General features: G+C 35.3%; 2 protein-coding genes across 2 annotated transcripts; one reads left to right on the top strand and one right to left on the bottom strand.

Annotated features, from left to right (window-relative positions):
- Nucleotides 1-6489: 6489 nt before the first annotated feature.
- Nucleotides 6490-11982, bottom strand: LOC114466728 (chymotrypsin-like elastase family member 2A). Its single transcript, XM_028452413.1, has 8 exons — nt 11906-11982; nt 11724-11812; nt 11537-11634; nt 8763-8885; nt 8527-8663; nt 7109-7254; nt 6867-7019; nt 6490-6583 (listed from the first exon to the last, which is right to left on the bottom strand). The coding sequence occupies exons 1-8, from the start codon at nt 11940-11942 to the stop codon at nt 6566-6568; spliced, it is 801 nt and encodes a 266-aa protein (XP_028308214.1). The 5' UTR covers nt 11943-11982; the 3' UTR covers nt 6490-6565.
- Nucleotides 11983-12788: 806 nt separating this feature from the next.
- LOC114466729 (chymotrypsin-C-like) lies at nt 12789-19018 on the top strand. The gene is made up of 8 exons (XM_028452414.1): nt 12789-12846; nt 12939-13027; nt 14477-14574; nt 15315-15437; nt 16361-16497; nt 16582-16727; nt 18674-18826; nt 18916-19018. The coding sequence occupies exons 1-8, from the start codon at nt 12810-12812 to the stop codon at nt 18931-18933; spliced, it is 801 nt and encodes a 266-aa protein (XP_028308215.1). The 5' UTR covers nt 12789-12809; the 3' UTR covers nt 18934-19018.
- The last annotated feature ends 73 nt before the right edge of the window (nt 19019-19091 follow it).

The following is a 19091-nucleotide window of genomic DNA, read 5'->3' as shown; positions in this document are numbered from 1 at the left end:
GAGCTCAACACACTGCATAAAGACTACTTTGTCTTCCGATGCCCACACGAGATGATCTGGCCTCCCCGCGCCCAGAAACACACACACTTTGGTGATGACATCAGTGGGACAATCAAGCCATTATTGATATCAGTGCTATCATGGCCACAGATAGTTTAACTCATTGTAGTCGATCTAAAAGAACACAATGAGCGTCACGTCTGCTAACCACTGTAGGACCTCCGCACACCCTCATGAATGATAAATGACTTGGTAAAAGCAAAACCAGACATGTTACAATGCCACATGTCCAGTTCTAAAACCCATAAAGATCTGACATAGCACATGGTAAATTTTATTTCGAGAAAAGTTACAATACAAGTGGACTCACTCATAAATGACTGTATTCCAATTTCTAACATAAAGCTATAAATTGTTCCATAGTTATTGTGAAATCTCATCAGCCTGTAATACTTCATGAAACTAAGCTTTAAGACAAAGGTGTGACAAGTGGGCACACCTAATGTTCGCAAGTCACAAATGTTGACAAGAAGAAGAAAGCGATGGTAAATCACTGGTTCCAGACAGCTTTCTCATCAGAATCCCAGACTTCTGTTGTTTTAAAAACATATTTAATTATATTACACAATTTACCAAACACATATGAATTTTTAAAACTTTATTTACTCTTGTGGCCCGGTACCAAATGGTCCAGAGGTTGGGGACCACTGGGTTACACTGTCTTTGTGGAATAATATAATTTATGTTGCCGTGGTGATATCATAATGTCTTTCAGAGGTGGACACCCCTAAACGCCTTGCTCCTCAATACTAAAAAATGGAGTGATCATATTTATTGCTGATGCTAAATTGAGTTTCATTATTGTTAGCGGAGGTAGCTCAGGGTTTTGTCCAATGAACAAAGCTTCATACCATTTACACCTAAAATGAATTCAAAAATGCTATTTAACATATCAATCATGTTGTTGGACTGGGAACCACTTTACCTGGAGATATTCAAGGGAGAACATTAAAATCTACAGAGGGAGACACTGTGAACTTGGGGCTCTGAGAAGGACATGCTAGCTACTGTTCATGCTAGGTGAAATAGCAAAAGTGTTTGGTTGGGCCGCGTCTGTTTTAGAGCTCCCAGATCTGGCTGTGACACACGCGGTTTGAATCCAGAATGGATTTTCAAGGTAAAAATGTGTCATTGTGCACGGTGGCTTAGGTGTTAGCATATCCACCGCACAGCAAGGAGTTTCTGAGTTTAACTTGGGTCCTGTCTGTGTGGAGCATGTTCTCCTTGTGTTTGCATAGGTTTTCTCCTGGTTTGAGATTCTTGCGGGGGCGGGGCAAAATAAAAAATTCAATGTATAGACAGTCACAAGGTTTGCACCAACCACAATGTGTGTAACATACACAAATTTGCGTCAAAGTGTCGTTTTATGTTGTAAATTCATGATAAAATCGGGCCGTTTTCTGCCTCATTTTTACTGCAGTACCATACATGAACTGCTGGGTGCAGTGTTGCTTCATTATTTACATTGTGGAGAAGAATTGTGAAACAAGATAAATCAAGTCACATGACTCGAGCGACAAAATAACTTGCATTTTTAAAAGAACAACAAATGAATGAATATATAATTTGTACATTTACTGTATTTTTGGCACTTCAAATATTTGTTATGTACGTTATATTAATGATTGATTAATACATTTTGGAATACTATTGACCACTAGGTGGGGCAATGTTCCCCTTGCCCATTAGCAAACGCCAGGTTCCTCTTACATGTCAAAACATGACTGTTTGGTTGATTGGAGTTTCTAAATTGGCCTTAAGAGTAAATGGTTGTTTCTGTGTGTTGCCTTGCGATGGACTGGCACCCTATCCAGGGTGTACCCCCGCCTAGCGCCTAATGAGAGCTGGAGATGGGCGCCAGCAGACCCCCGCAACCCTGAAAAAAGGAACAAGTGGACCAGATAATTGATGGATGGAGAAGTTAGTCATTCATTTTGTTGACTTTCAACAGGTTTGGGCCGAACGCGTGTTCCAGGATGCAGTAGATTGAGCCTAAACTCAATTTGAAATGGGACTGGATGTTCTTGTGGCCGTATCAGATGCAGATCCATAAGCGTTACTGGGCCGTTGTACGTTTGGAAAAAGTCCCGGATCAGTTTGATGGATCTGTGCTGGATGTTATGGAGGTGTGAACCAGATACGGCCCAGTTTTTTTTTTTTTTTTTGGCTTTCTGGAGCGAGTAGTCATTTTGCAAATGTAGTTCCAAAGATCAGCCATGGTCCCAGTTTGTAAAGATGTCGGCATGTTCATATCACGTAGTTTTTATCTGCTCACAAAGTACAACGTGTATTCAGCAACTTTCTCATGGAGATGCTAACGATGACTCAGTCCCCAGCTGAGCCAATAATTCAACCGTGTGCCAAAACCATGTCATTAAAGGAAGAAACAGAGTGAAATGTTACATTTTCTCAACAGTACTTGTGCATGGATCCAGCAGTGTAGTAAAAACCTCCCACATGGTTGTCTGACCCACGCATGGCATTTGTTGTTTCATGTCAAAGAGAGTAGGCTATGCCCAGTCTTTAGATTGTTACTGAGAAATTACCATCAACAAACCTGATTGAACACTGTATGTTTCATTCAACAGCTCCTAAATTATTGGACTTAGGTGAGTCAGGAACTGTCGTTTTGACAAACAGCTTTTTTCTTGGCTGACCCTCGCTGGTTTCCTGATGTGTAGATGTAACTTATACCAAAGTGGCAGCAGAAAACAGGAATCACCATGTCAACAGTTAGAGTTGGAGGCCAACTATTTTTTTTTTTTTTTTTTATTGTAATGCAGCCTGAATAAAGTTTTATTGCGTGTGACTGGAATCAACTGAAACTAGGAAGCTGCTCTGCTACAGTCTTGTACTGCAATATGCTACAATCTGCTGTGCTCAAATTTATGAAGTGACTATTACTTTAAAAGCAGCTGTGAATGTGCTTCAGTGTAGTGATCTGTCGCCACCATGTGGTAGAAAGTGCTTAGAATTATTGACAATGGTAACTTTTTTAGTTTAATGATCGTGAATAGAGTAAATTACAGCACTGATTAAAAAAAAAAAAAATATATATATATATATATATATATATATATATATATATATAACTTGTTCTCAAAGAAATCATGCACTAAAGTGGCACTGATGATCAATTTTTAAGAATTCAACCAAACAAATTTAGTTTTTCAAAAATATCTGTTGAAAACATGCATACATGATCTTTCTTTTAAAAAACATAAATCTATATAAATGTTCCTGTGCAACATGCATTTAACAGCATGCCTGTCAAAAGGAAAGTTTATTTCAAATTAAAAGACAAGTCCAACATGAGAGACATTAAGTATTTATTTATTTTTGACCAGATGGCCCACCCAGTACAGGTCCGTGACCCACTTTTGGGTCCCGACCCACCAATTAAGAGTCGCTGAGCTAAAAGGCCAAATGATAAATTTGGATCTGAGGACAAATGTATATATTTACATAATTTGGGTAAAAGGCTACAAACCAAAAAAGTTCTGCAATTAAAAAATGACAGACTGAACATAACAGAATAATCTCGGATTTAAAAAGTGAAATTTTAATTCAACTTGTAGCCTCAGGATCGTTTATGATGTCTATAAAGACGTTCTTTTAATTTGCGTAGCTTTCAGCCATCATTAAATAACTATTAAACAAATATGAAACCCTTCAGGTTTGTACGAGTACGCTTAATATTTTTGTGGTGACTGTTGTCTTGGTGCTTTTGGTGAATGCTATTATTACATTAACAACCTGACCGTAGACATAATAGCTTTTTTTTATTTTTATTTGCTTTACTTATTCTGCTTATGAACTTCTTTAAAAATAATGTCATTAAGAATTTGGGAGAAAATAGTTTATAAATGTTATTCTGTGTCATTTGTTAACATCTAAGGATCCCTAATGTAAGCGTAGTGAGAGAGAGAAAAGTCACTTATTTAAATGTGATGTGAGGTTTCATCTATCGTTGACAATAATTAACATGCAAATGAACCCTCGGAGCAAAACAAGGGCACGGTGGGTTAATAATTACTGCACAACATAAGGGTTATAAATTAGCTCTGTTCTAGTGGAGGACAAGGACAACAGAGTAATTGGGGTTTTCACTAAATAACCTCTGACTATTGGAAAATGAACTAATAATGGGAATCTGATCCCAAAGATGTGTAGTTGAGAGGCTTTTTTTTTTTTTTTTTTCTTACCCTCTTATTATCTTCAAATATTTTTAACACATTTTATCCTGGGGGTCAATCTGACCTACAGAAAATTACTTTAAAATAAATGTGTTTATTACCTAAACAACCCCTTGAGAATGAAACCTTGACCTGTTCTCTAGCGCCACCATCAGGACAAATGTTTAAATTGGAATCAATTTATCTTAAAGTTTTCATCCAAATCTTCTGAAATTTACGGACAATATTAATGAGTATGAACTAGGGATGTGCTGATGCAACTTTTTTCATTTCCGATATGATACCGATATTGCAGCCTTGCGTATCGGCTGATACTGATATTTATCCGATAGGATATCAGCATGAATCATACATACTTTTTTTTTTTTTTTTTTTTTATACAAAAATAATAATTACATGTTTTGTAGTGTGGAATGTTCGAAAAGGCTTGATCAAGTGATGTTACTCAGAGAACAATAGTCAGCAACAGTAGGGATGAGAAAAGCTGACCCATTTATTATTAACCAATTGGTTACAGACATTTTAACCTTCAACATAATATCTACAGTATTCTACAATTGAATTTAAAAAAAAAAAAAATCGGAAATTTGACTGATATCCAATATTTGTTTTCAGGCTGATATCGGATCGGGACAACTCTTGTATGAACCCTATTGGTTGTAGTGATAATATGACATTTCCTGCAGCGCCACCATCAGGTCAAACTTTCAGTTTTAAAATTAGTGTATTTTGAAGAAAATAAAAATCATTAAATATGTTCGAATTTGGGGTGCACACCCATGACTCACAGAATGAACCATATTGTTTGATGTTTTTATGCTTAATAAATTGTAAGCAACATTTTTTCAATAATAAACATTAAATGGGGTCAAATTGACCCCAAGGATAATAGGAGGGTTAAATGCTATGTAATTAATCATTAAACATTTGTTGGCTGTTCAAATTTTGGAGCTGGGTCACTTTTTTTAGTAGTTTAATTATCTGTTGATATATGTATATTATATATACAAATTGAGAGCACAACTCATGTTTTAGTATCTTATTTAGACAATAATGACTAAAAGTATAACTTGATGATGTTGTAATAATAATGTGACAGCTGCATGCTAACTAAACACACTCATAATGAAAACATTTAATATTAATGCATTTAGTGAGGTTTATATTAGTTACTAAATTATAGCTTTGATTCACACCTTGGTTTTTCCAGAAAGAGTTTACAAGTTTTCCTTAAACTTGCACATTTCTCTTGAATTCTAGGTTTAAATGTAACAATTCAACCATGTGGACAAATATATAAGATGAACTTATTAAAATCTCCTTAATGGCTGCGTGTGTGTGTGTGATAATATTTTTTGTATGCTATCACTGAGTTTACATGACCTTTTATAAACTTTAAAAAATGCAATTATTGAATTTAACAGTGTTAAGTACCGTAAACCACTACAGTATTAATACTACTTGCATAAACATGAGATTCAAATGATTCTACATTACTTTGATCTTCTCAATAATGTGTTTGAGGTGACAGCTTTTTGTGATCAGTCGTGTCTGCGTGTGCCAGGTAATTTATTAATAGTTTTATAGTTATTGACCTTTAAAATATTTAACATTAAGTCAAAATTAGCCACTGATTGGAAAATAAATTACCTCTAAATTATTTAGTTGTTTTTTTTTAACTTGAATTCACGTTTATTCTCAACCTTTCATTTTGATTTATTTAAAAAAAAAATAATAATAATAAAATAAAAGGTATAATAAACTACATTTAGCTATTTGAAAGAAAGGCAATTGCCCCCTCTAGTGATAGAAGTTGGAAAATACAACTCAAGCATGCACCACATCTAGATTTTAGATATTTTAAGCTCTGTTAAAAACAGTATTTGACACCAAAGCATATTTCAAAAAGCTGTATTATATGAAAATGAATCGTCTTTGCTGGACAAATCTGTAAACTTGTTAGTACAAAAACTACAGTATTGTTAGCTTCATTGTAATGTCGATTGGCTAGAAGTGAATACTTGTGACTGTCTGTATGCAGTGAAATATCCAGAAGTTATGTCCATTGTACTTTTTCTAATGTTGTAAGGTCATTTATACAATAAAATTATGTATAAAACATGGAGTGAAGGTTTCACTCAGGATATCATCGTGTGAAAGTCTCATGTCGTGTGTGAGTACATTGGATTAATTTAGTCATTGTATTAAATTATGCTTGACACGAAAGACAAGGTTTGAGTCAGAAAATATTTATTAATCGACGAGCTGATGAAACAACCTTCAACATGTGACGAGCTTCACTTCAGGGTCTAGTTTTTGGTCATTGCCTGAAAAAATAAAAATCAAAAAAATATGTTAGACTTTAATTTTCCCTGTTATACAAATACCTTTATCATAAGATTTTATAATAAAATTCACAAAATGTCATTTGGATTCAGTTCAAACAATGAGCTCGGGCTAATGTTCTTTGATAATAAAACAGTAAATAAACGTGATCCCAATATGGAAAAAAAAAATCAACAAAAATTATTTCGCCACATTTGAGCAAAGTAACATGATACAGAAAGATTTTGGAAGACCAGGGGTGAGAGACAGACTGTTTCTACTCACATTGTTGATCCAGTTGACGTAAGCGCTGACTTTGGTGAAGACAGAGGGCTTCTTGGGATAGTTGCAGCCCGCGCTGGAACCGAAGCTCACCACTCCATGAACGTCCCAGGATCCATCAGAGTTCTGACAGTTCAGAGGACCACCAGAGTCTCCCTGGAACATCAGGAAGAAGATTTAAAACTGAATAACTCAAAGGTTGTGGTTTTGGTGTTTAAACAAGACATTGCAACATTTTCACTTACATTGCAACTGGCCAGATCACCATTACCTCCAGCACAGATCATGCTGGTGGTAACCAGGCTGCCCCACCAGTCAGACTTGGAGCAGGTGGAGTGTCCGACCACTGGGAGAAGGGCCTGCTGCAGGATGTCAGCGATGGGACCTCCAGCTGTAGGAGAACCAGATCCAGTTTAGAACACTCACTTTAGCAATGCAGAAAGTGGCACAATGTATTTCTTTATTATTTTTCCAAGACTTTATGCTTAACAGATATTTCCAGCAACAAGGGGACGCAATGTTGGACAAACCAAATTGATCAGTAATATTTTAAGTCTAGAACAGTGATTCCCAACTGGTGGGTCATGGACATGTACTGGGTGGGTCACAGATAAATAATTACTTAATGTCTCATATTGGACTTGTCTTTTATTTTGAAAGAAACTTTTCTTTGACCGCCAAAATGCATGTTGCACAGGGAAATAAATATATATATATATAGCTTTGTTTTGAAAAAGATTATATTTCTAACAATTTTTGAAAAAAAAAATGCTTTGTTGAATTCTGGAAAACGCGAGTTGCAATTTAATGACTGTGACAAAATGTGGGTCCCAGTTGAGAACCCCTTGTCTAGAGAGCTCAATGCAAACAATACAATAGACTATAGAGAACTTAATGCATTTTAAGTCTAGAGAGCTTAATGGGCCATAGAGAAGACGCCATGCGGCAGCCCTCCATCAAAAAGTTTGTTTTTGGTCCATGAAAAGTCTAATTCAAAATCTTATCGGTGGATTTTGATGCAGATTTCAGGAAATATCCAAAATTTAGTAGCAAGTGATCAGATTTTGAGGATGATCCAGATCAATTTACGCTGATTCTGAATGATTTTGTTCTACAACACCTCCTGCTGGTGACTTTGTACATTACATGCTTTAGTCATAAGTTCCACTTTGTGTTGATAGAACAACACTGCCATTAGCTAGACATTTTGGTCACACTTTATCTGAAGTTTTATACATAAAGGCTAACATTACGCTGTCATTAGCATGAATAAGGTGTCATGACGGCTGTCATTAAGTGTTGTTTGCTAAATCATGACACCTTTGGAGCTATGTAGTCATTTTTTGGGTTAAGTGGAGGGATTTAGTGTTGTTGGGAAGAGTTAGTGTAACGAACAACACTTAATGACAACCATCATGACACCTTATTCATGCTAACGACAGATGTCAAGTCATAATAACAGCGTAATGTCAGCCTTATGTATCAAACTTCAAGTAAAGTTTTACAGAAATGTCTTCCAAGCCTGCGCGTAAATGGTCATGGTACTATGACCAGGATCACTGATCTAGAGAACTATGGAGATTTGGTGCTTGGCGGAGGTTTGCAGTCTCTTGTTTCTGTTTGTTTTATGTTTTTAGATTTAATGTATTATTTCTTGGCTTACTCCAGAGACGGCCCCAGCCGGTGACGTAGCAAGGAGCAGCATGAGGCAACACCTCCTGATAGTTTGGCAGACAGGCGGCCATGACGGTGTCGGAGAGCTCCACAGGAGTCTCCAGTTTGATCAGAGCAATGTCATTACTGCAGCAGAAGAACAAATGATACAATAAGAAAACATCTAAAGAGCCAATAGCACCACCTACAGTATGTGGTGGAGGGTTGGAGTCAATCATTTCCTACCGGAGCCTGTAAGAGTCCCACAGATCGTGGATGATGATCTTGGCAGGACTGATGGCGATGGAACCCTCCTCATTGTCGTTCTTCAGATTGTGTTTACCAATGTAGACTCTGTAGGTGTAACTTCTGCACGACCACATGGAACAAACCCAACATTAGGGGTGAGTAATGGCAAGGATGTTGCAATACGATACGTATCACGATACTTGGGTCGCAATATATTATTGTGTCGCAATATTCTACCCAGTTAATATAAAAATTAAACGTAGAAATGAATAAATCAAGTTGCTGTATATGTTTCAAATTGAGCCAAAACTATTTGCTTCAAAACATCCTATTTATTATTTATTAGTGTTTTTGCACATTCTCACTGAAAAAAAGAAAATAAAGTGCATCAAGTTACATTGCAACACATTGAAAGCATTGTAACGACTGAAATATTGCACAATACACAAAAATATTGATAAAAAAATCTATATAATTTTTTTAATTAAAAAAAAATTAAATAAAAGAAATCGATTTAAAATCGGCACCCAAAAAATTTGCGATTTATTGTGAAATCAATTTTTTTTTCACACCCTATTAAACATATTAGGATCTTACAGTAGAGAAAATTAATGCCATAAACAATTACCTCTAGTGGTATTTATACTAGTATAAATGTGCTAGGTCCAATCCTCTTCTGTATCTATATGATCCCCCTTGGTAATGTTATGAGAAAATACTCTGTTAACTTTCACTGCTATGCTGATGATACCCAACTGTATGTATCAATGGAGCCAGGTGAGTCAAATCAGCTATCTAAACTTGAGGCCTGTCTAACGGACATTAGGGCCTGGATGGGCCAAAATTTTCTTCTTCTTAACTCAGACAAGACTGAGGTCATTGTACTGGGCCCACAACACCTTAGAGAAACCTATGCTAGCCTAACTGCCCTAGATGGCATTACTCTGGCACGAAGCACAACTGTTAGAAACCTTGGGGTTCTATTTGATCAGGACTTATCCTTCAACTCTCACATAAAACAAACTTCAAGAACTGCCTTCTTTCATCTCCGTAACATTGCTAAAATCAGATCTATCCTGTCTCAGAGCGACGCCGAAAAGCTAGTCCATGCTTTTGTTACCTCTAGACTGGATTATTGTGATTCTCTTTTAGCAGGCTGCCCGAGCAAGTCGCTTAAGACACTTCAGCTGGTTCAAAATGCTGCAGCACGTATGCTCGGTTGGAGAGGGCGTTAAGAGAGATGTCATTTAGGTTAGAGAGGGACCGGAGAGGGTCTCATTCCTCTCTCAAACACTCCCTCTATGTCTGCTTCTTCCCTTGTGTGTTTGCTCCTGTACTCCTTCTGGCTTTTGTCTTGCAGGTCCGTGGGATCCTTAGTGTGGAGTTACAGAGTCTCAACAACTCTGTCTCCACTCTTTCCTCTGCACACACCCAACACAGCATAACGTGGATGGCTGTTCATCATAGGAATGGGATCCACACAAGGTTCCTGCTGCTTAACAGAAGGTTTTCCTTGCTGCCATGATGAAATCATGTTGGGTGTGGGATACATATGTATGTGTATATACGTATATATGCATATGTGTGTATCCATAAAATGAAGAGTCCGTCCTTAAGACTGCTCTACTGTAAAGTGTCTTGAGATGCCATTGGTTATGATTTGGCGCTATACAAATAAAAGATTGATTTATTGATTGATTGATAGTATGAGGTGCATCACAAACCCTTCATACAAGGCCAGAGAGGTTAAGTTGACGTTTCATAGGACTACAGATGAACTATTATTATTAGCACAGATACACCATGCCTGTTATGGACATGCTGGCATGAGCCCAATGTAACCAAGAATTTCACTTGTACATATATTATATTTAAACTTTAAACAATAAAATACCAAATTACATTTTTCATCAAACAAATCTGATTTGTGCATGATTTTTAAAGCACAGCTAAAACAACAGACAACACTGTTCTTATGCTATCTATAAAATATACTATTTCAGTGGTTCCCAAAGTTTTCAGTATTGCACCCCTTCAAACATTTAACCTGAAGCCATGTACCCCCTACTTCTACACACTTAAAAACATAATGATGTATTTTACCTAAAAAAAGAATACATCTTGTTCAGAATTATTACTTGATTTATTTAATTATTTATCGTGATGGCATTTTCAATTAGAAATAATCTTTTATTTTGGAAAAAAAAATCTACCAAACATTTGTTGATTGACCATATAGCAATAATACAACATATTCATCATCCTGGACTGAAACTGTGAAATACTACAACTAGATACAACTTTAATGAGAAGGATGAGATTAAAATGAAGCATAGAACTCTGTGATGATTGGATGAATATATGAGTCTGAGTCTTAAATCATTCTCTATGCAAAGTTTTGTTCTGGATTTGGTTTGTTTTGTTTGTCAAATCTGAAAATCCACTTTCACACAAGTACGTGATGGCAAAGTCAAGCACGTTTGGCTAGTGCGTAGCAATGTAGCTCTCATATTTGTGCTTTTTTGATGAGATTGCGTCTCTGTAATTGTTAGTGTCGTCTTACAAAGGCCAATGTCTAATTTGTGGCAATACATGGAGGCAATTTGCGTACCCCTGGGTACCAGTATACCACTTTTGGAACCTATAGGTTCTAAGGTAATTTGTTATTCAGAATAACTAAAGTCAAGAATGTATATTTTTTACTATGAATAGAAAAAAACTAAATTTCCCTCATTATTAGTCATTATATCAGTGCAGCAGCCCTCACTCACCCGATGCAGTGAGCAGCCGTCAGCACCCACTGGTTAGAGATCAGAGTACCTCCACAGGTGTGGTGGAAACTGCTTCCACGTTTGTACTGCAGAGACACCTGAGCAGGAGAAACAGTGACGGAACACATGATTATAACTATAAAATGTCATGTTTTAAGAAAAACAAGGTTTATATAAAAATATATACCTGCCAGGGCCAGCTGTGTGGACGCACATCGTCTCCACCAACTACTCTGGTGATGGTGGGAGGAAAGGTGGGCAGGCCACACCCGTAGGCTATAGGGCAACAACAACAATATATAGTGATTGTGGTTAATTGTAATAGGAACATGATAATTTACTTATATAAACACTAATACGGTAGCTTACCACCAGCGACAAACAGAGCCAAGATCACGAACTTCATTGTGACTGTGTTCAGCAGGGGTCCACATACAGCTGCCCATCCTTTTATAGGAGGAGGAGGATGTGTCCAAAGTGTCAAACGTAACCTTTTCCTGAGCTGGAAAAAACATGGTGTGAAAAGCAAATCAACCTTGGAGATAAGGAATGCCAGATATCCCTAAATACACATCATGTCATCACTTCTAGTCCTGTGTGAAGCTCACAGATGCCTCCAGAACTGGCCAGGTATCATTTTAAACCTTAAAGTAAGTACCTTGTTTAAGTGTAGTTGGAAAAACACAATAATACATCTGAGCCGATGTTTTGTTTTATTGTGCAGTACTTTGGTCAAAACTTTGTTGTTAAATGTGCTGTATAAATAAATAAATTGGATGTAATTTCATACTTTTAAACAAATATTATTTTGTATAAAATATGCAATATACATTACTTTATTAAATCAAATATCAGTTAACCGCAATAAAAAAATGTTTAAAAAATTTTGATTAAAAAAAAAGATCTATCTTCATACACTTTTCATTCTAAATTTATTTTTTAATTGACTTAAAATACCCATTTACAAAAAAATCAATATTGATGATCAGAGCAGATAAATTGTTGGATCCTAACAAGAGAGTAATAGATGTGTAGTTTATAGCGTTATTGTTCCGATCATGTGTAAAAATAGGACAGAAAACAAATTTTTAATGTTTTTAATGAATCACATATTGACATTTTGTCCTTGGCCCATTTTTCCATTATAGGTTCTGCTGTCCTGATGCTCGGCTCCACCCCAGTTGTTGTGTTCCACATTTCTACTGGTTACGTAACCCAATGAAAGGTATAAATATCTCAGCCCTGAACTGCGAACTGTGGAAATCCAAACAAGATGAAGTTTGTGGTTCTTGCTTTGTTTGTTGCTGGCGGTATGGATGATTTATCCATTACACTCATTTATTTATTCTCTATTTATTCTCTATTTCATACAAATTGTGTGATCTTTCCATTGTCTCTGCAGCCTACGGGTGTGGTCTGCCCACCAACCCCCCTGTGGTGTCCCGGGTGGTTGGAGGAGAGGATGTCAGGCCTAACAGCTGGCCCTGGCAGGTAAATGCATAATGCCAAAGGACAAAATTATTTACAAAACAAGTGAAAATTATTGTAATGTGAGTGAATCTGTTTAGAATCAAAATTGCTTAAATTGTGAAGTACAGAATAAATAAACCCTGTCTGTGCAATAACATTTCATAATGCAAGAATATTAAAAAATAATCAGTTCTTAGAGTATTTGTTTAGTAATGGGAATGAATCAGACATGTAATATGTCGTTCAGATTTAATCATTAGTTCATTATAAGTTGGCATTTAAAAAAAAAAGGATTTTAACTCTAATATTGGGCCAAATTGACCCCATTCACTGTTCATAATTCAAAAAATAATAGTTGAGTTTTCCTAATTTGATGGGTACAATTGATTAAGCATAAATTTATCATGATATTAATAACAAAGTGTAAAAACCAGAATTTCCTCCTAGGATTAATAAAGTATTTCAAATGAAAAAAAAAAAAAATCAATTTGCTGAACACATTTTGGCTGCATTGGTGTTCCTCTCGGGTCAATTTTGACCCCAAGCTGTTTTAGCTGTGTAACACTTGTCCGTCTGTGTGTGACCTCACTTTCCCACACCTGTAGGTACAGAGTTGATACTTTTGAGTTGATACATGACATGACATGAGGGCGAGGGGCAATATATGAGACAATATCCTCATTTTGGAACAGCTCTTTCACAGTAAAAGTGACATTGAGGAGAATGTGTCTGAGACAGAAGACTTTATAGTGAATAACCCCAAAAAATTAGTAAGTAGATATGTTTATAAGAGGAAAGAGGGGTGTTCCCAACATTAATCAAGATAGTTAATTCTATGAGGCATATGAATGTGCACATAAAATTAGAATATATATATATATATATATATATATATATATATATATATATATATATATATATATGTTTATTTAATTTTTTTTAATTAGAAAAAATTGAAAACTGAAAGCTTGACCTGATGGTGGCGCTACAGGAAAGGTCATATCATCATCACAACCAATAGGATTCATACTCTAGTGGTCAATAATGTTGTCGGTAAAGATTTGGATTAAAACTATTCAAAATAAACTAATTCTAATTTAAAAGTTTGGCCTGATGGTGGCACTACAGAACAGGTCAAGGTTTCATTATTAAGGGTTTATTTATGTATTCAACAAATAAACAAAAAAGTGTCTGATACAAAAACTTGGTCAACAATTTTCTGAAAATCGTTTCTGGAGGCAAATATCCCTGGGATCAGATTGACCCTGAGGGTAAAATGTGTTTATTTGAGGATAATAAGAGGGGTAAATGTGTATTATTTACTAATTCTGAACATGGCATGTACAGGATTAATGGAAAAAAAAGTACCCATAAAAGCAACTTGATTACAGTAACATGAGTTCTTGTAATCTGTTACTTTCACCTCTGGTTAAATATTACCATTTAATCCAATCCTGTGGTGTGTTTCAGATTTCCCTGCAGTACAACAGACAGGGAGAGTGGAGACACACCTGTGGAGGAACTCTGATCTCTAACCAATGGGTCCTCACTGCAGCTCACTGCATCAGGTATAGCACAACACATCATTTCATATTATACAGCAGTGATCAACTGTACAATAATAACTGATGAGGGTGTATAATGCTGTGTATCAGGAATATATATATGCATATATATATATATATATATATATATATATATGCATATCAGTATATAATGAGTTTGCAACTGAAAACATAGTAAGTATTGTAAAATGCAGCGAATAATATAATTGAATAAACCTGGTATCTTTGATATATCAATGTATAGAAATTTGGTTCTATGTACATTATAGCTAAAGTCTCCACCTTTATTAATAAAATTATTATTATTATAACTTGTATATGGGTAGTGTATAATATTACTGTATGTGCATTGTTTATGTATCTAGATGTATGTATAGGTGTGTATATATATATATATATATATACTGTATGTGTATGTACAGTATATATGAGTAGCTCAAAGATAAATTGGTTATACTGGTTATAAAATAAGTTCTTCCTTCTCCTTTTTTGATCGTGTTTTTGACTTGTTTTGGAAATTAACTTATTTTGTGTCATTCCTTAAATTTTATATGTATTGTTTTTGTTTTTACATGTTCAAAAATAAATAAATAAATAAAATCAAAATTAAAAAAAAAAATGCACACCAATCACAACTTAATAACATTTTTGAAAAATATTTAAAAGATTGGCATTTCCATTTTATTTCACATGTTTAAAATATTTTGGTCATAATTTATTATAACCTATATATTGACTCGTAGCAAAGGCAGAGAGTACAGAGTGGCCATGGGGAAACACAATCTGGTGGAGACCGAGGACAGCGCCATGTTCATGACTCCAGCTGATATCGTCGTGCATGAGAAGTGGAACCCACTGTTCATTCGGTAAAATTTGATCCTCTTTAGATTTTGATTTCTCATCACAATTTTCAGTTACACTTTACTTTAAGTTTTATACATAAGGCTGACATTACGGGGGTTTAGTGGGGTTAGGTATAGGGTTAGGGTTACCGTAACGAAGGGTTAGGGTAGCAAAAGCTTGGTGTTAGGGGTTAGGATTAGGGTAGAGAAGGGTTTAGGGTAAGGGGTTAGGGTAATTTAGGGTAAGGGGTTAGGGCAGGGCTCACCAACCTTTCTGGAACTGCAAGCTACTTTAAAGCTAACTAATCTGAAGGGCAACCAGTTTAAAAAGCACTTAATAAATACAAAGTTTTCACTTGTCATGTAACACTTTATTTTTCCTAATTAATGCATTATGTATTATTTTCCAAAAATCCACTTTGCTTTTAATATACAGTATATATATATATATATATATATATATAACAAGTGAAATACCCAATCTGTGACACTTAAAAACATTTGTCACAATGTTTCAGTGAAAATAATAATTCAAAGATGGTATAGTTAAATACTGCTGCACTAATTTAACAAAGGCACTGACTATATCTGTATTTATCTGTGTGGGTTTGAAATCAGATTTTAGAAAGTGATGAGAGCTCCAGAACAGGTCTGAGGACACCTCACATGGTCTATGCGGACTACCTGGTGCCCACGGGCACCATGTTGGTGACCCCAGGGTTTCGGGTAACAAAAGTTTAGGGTTAGGGTAACGAACAACACTTAATGACAGCCTTCATAACACCTTATTAATGCTAATGATAGGTGTCATGTCATAACAATGACAGCGTAATGTCAGCCTTATGTATAAAACTTTAAGTAAAGTGAGAGCAAATTGTCTGTTAAAAGTTGAATTGTTAGCTTGTTGTTTTGCAGTAAAGTGTTTTTTTTCATTTTTTAATCTTCAGCAATGACATCGCTCTGATCAAACTGCAGTCACCTGTCGTCTTCTCTGACTCCATCATGGCCGCCTGTCTTCCTGCTGATGGTTTCATCCTCCCTCATAACGAACCCTGCTACGTCACTGGTTGGGGTCGCCTCTACAGTAAGAACCTGGATTTATTTATTTTTCCAGCTGTATCTTTTAAAAACTAATATAATAAATAACATAACCCTGTGCTTCCACCAGCTGGAGGCCCTATCGCTGACATCCTGCAGCAGGCTCTGCTCCCAGTGGTGGACCACGCTACCTGCAGCAAACCTGACTGGTGGGGCTTCCAGGTGAAGGAAACGATGGTCTGTGCAGGTGGGGATGGAGTCATGTCCGGCTGCAACGTAAGTCACCGTCTCTAAGGTCATGAGAACCATATTCCTCCCAGGACTCAAGTAAAATTCATGATCTATCTGACCAACAGGACAGTTTATATACTGTACATTACCACAACCCACAATATAAAATAGTCTATATAGTGTGCTGAGCAGTAATATAGTATTATACATTTATTTTTCCAATATTGTATTTAAGTGTGTCATGTCACTTCTCATTCTTGGAGAGCACCTTCATTTTGTTGTATATGTTTTACAATGACAATAAAAGTTTCTATTTTATTCTGTTCTATTCCAGTCGTTGCCCTTTAGCAGTATAACAATAGGCTACTATCTTCATTTTCTTTAACTTGTTTTTTTGCAAAACTGTCAAATGGTGGCTCATACCAGAGTTGCGGTCAATTACATTTTTCAATTACAACTGTGTTTTCAATTATCCATATTCAATTACAGTTCAATTCTTGAGTTTTGACTTTTGAGCATTCATTACCATTTAATGATGTATCTTAGGTGTTTTGTAAAAATTATGAATGTGAATTGCTCAAATAAACAACACTAAATAAATTACGATTGTAATAACCAACATTATTTCCAATTACAAATAAACTATTAAAACCATTATTTTTAATCTGAAAGTCAGTTACAATTATGTTCTCAATTAGTAAAGTTCAATTACAGTTTTACTAACTTTTATTCATATAGCGTTGTGATGATTGTATGTGGTTTTGTGTGTGTGTACGATGTTGTTTTAGCATCTATACATTTTAGTGCAAGTTTTATATAAAAGCCCAACTAAGGACAACAGTTGGAATATAGCAATAGCTATAAACTCTTTGTAACTCCGCTGTAAAATTGTATCATCCTATGAACAAAAAAAACACACACACACACATATATATATATATATATATATATATATATATATATATATATATATATATATTGCGTTTAATTAAAATGTAATTTCAATAGTCACAATTACAAAGTTAATATTCTGAACTCAATTACTATTCAAATATGATTTTTCGATTATAATTACGCCAAAATTGTAATTAATTATCAATTAAGCGACTTCAATTATAATCTAGCCCAACCCTGGTTCATACTAATATATGTTTTGTTTTTGTCATTATTTTTTGATTTACTAGTCAAAGCAATTAAAAATAATAAATTGGTTTGATACAAATATTACCTCTAAATATCTTCTCCTATCTCTTCATCTCAGTCCTTTAACTCAGTGTTTCTCAAATGGGGGTACGTGTACCCCTAATGGTATGTAATGGTACTACCGGGAGTACTTGAGAGTGGAAAATTAACAAAGTGTCAGTCTTGGTCCCACCCCACGTGTGATATGACCAGAAGGGATTAAAAAAAAATAAAATAAAAAAAAAACTATAGAAATAAGTCTATTTAGGAAAAAATAATAATAATAATTTAATGATTTTTAATTATTCTTTTTTTTTTAATTAAAACAACAATCTTAAACAACTGTGTCTATACTTTCAATTTGTAAAATATAAATTTAGTTCAACTAAAATGAAGTAAATATCTGAGCTCAAACATGATCAAAAACTAATTCTAGAAAAAAAATAAAAATATTTAGAGTCACCAAAAATTCTTGAAATAAAAATGGGGTCACGGTCCAAAAAGGGTGGGGACCACTGCATTAAACACTGTTTAATTCCACTTGTTTACAAAATGAGATTCTTTATAATGTGTGTTATCACTCATTCATTCCGTCATTATGATCTATAGTTGTTTTTAAAATATTTTCCAAGCCAAATGTTGTAGTCGGACAAAGGGGGATTTACCGTATTTTCAGAAATAAGAGGAAGGGAGGACTTGGGCTAAAAAAGTTGGAGAACCACTGCTTTGTTTTCATCAAAAAGTTCCTTCTAACTCTGCACAGTGTATTAGTCACACAGATCATATGGTTTCTTGTTCTGTCCTCTTAGGGAGACTCTGGTGGACCCCTGAACTGTCAGGCTGATGATGGATCCTGGGAGGTTCATGGTATTGTCAGTTTTGGTTCTGGTCTCAAGTGCAACTTCATCAAGAAGCCCACGGTCTTTACCCGAGTCAGCTCCTACATCAGCTGGATCAGTGCCGTAAGCAAAGAAAAACATTTCAGACTTTTACATTTCAAATTTTTGTAACTGTTTTTAACACAATATAATTATTTGTATTTTTCCAACAGAAAATGGTGACCTATTAGGAGAAAGGCAACACCACAGTGTGCACAATATATAATGTGAAAAGCACAAAAACTTTGATCAAAATAAAAAAATATGAACATTTTATTTTTCCTCTGTGCAATTTTTTTTCTTTTTTCGCCCCATTAAAATCCCTAATGGGAACTTTTTATCACCTGCC

This window comes from Gouania willdenowi, chromosome 7 (genome assembly GCF_900634775.1).
Source record: "Gouania willdenowi chromosome 7, fGouWil2.1, whole genome shotgun sequence".
In the NCBI taxonomy this organism is placed as follows: Eukaryota; Metazoa; Chordata; class Actinopteri; order Blenniiformes; family Gobiesocidae; genus Gouania; species Gouania willdenowi.
Note: the sequence above shows the minus strand (reverse complement) of the source record. Positions and strands in the feature narration are given on the sequence as shown.

What these genes read in the sequence shown, in the direction of transcription:
- LOC114466728 (XM_028452413.1), bottom strand. Translation starts at nt 11,942, where the DNA reads ATGAAGTTCGTGATCTTGGCTCTGTTTGTCGCTGGTG. An exon ending in GGCTCTGTTTGTCGCTGGTG is followed by an intron (nt 11,813 to 11,905) that starts GTAAGCTACCGT and finishes GTTGCCCTATAG; the next exon opens with CCTACGGGTGTGGCCTGCCC. An exon ending in GTGATCTGGCCAGTTGCAAT is followed by an intron (nt 7,020 to 7,108) that starts GTAAGTGAAAAT and finishes CTGATGTTCCAG; the next exon opens with GGAGACTCTGGTGGTCCTCT.
- LOC114466729 (XM_028452414.1), top strand. Translation starts at nt 12,810, where the DNA reads ATGAAGTTTGTGGTTCTTGCTTTGTTTGTTGCTGGCG. An exon ending in CTAACAGCTGGCCCTGGCAG is followed by an intron (nt 13,028 to 14,476) that starts GTAAATGCATAA and finishes GGTGTGTTTCAG; the next exon opens with ATTTCCCTGCAGTACAACAG. An exon ending in TGGTTGGGGTCGCCTCTACA is followed by an intron (nt 16,498 to 16,581) that starts GTAAGAACCTGG and finishes TGCTTCCACCAG; the next exon opens with CTGGAGGCCCTATCGCTGAC.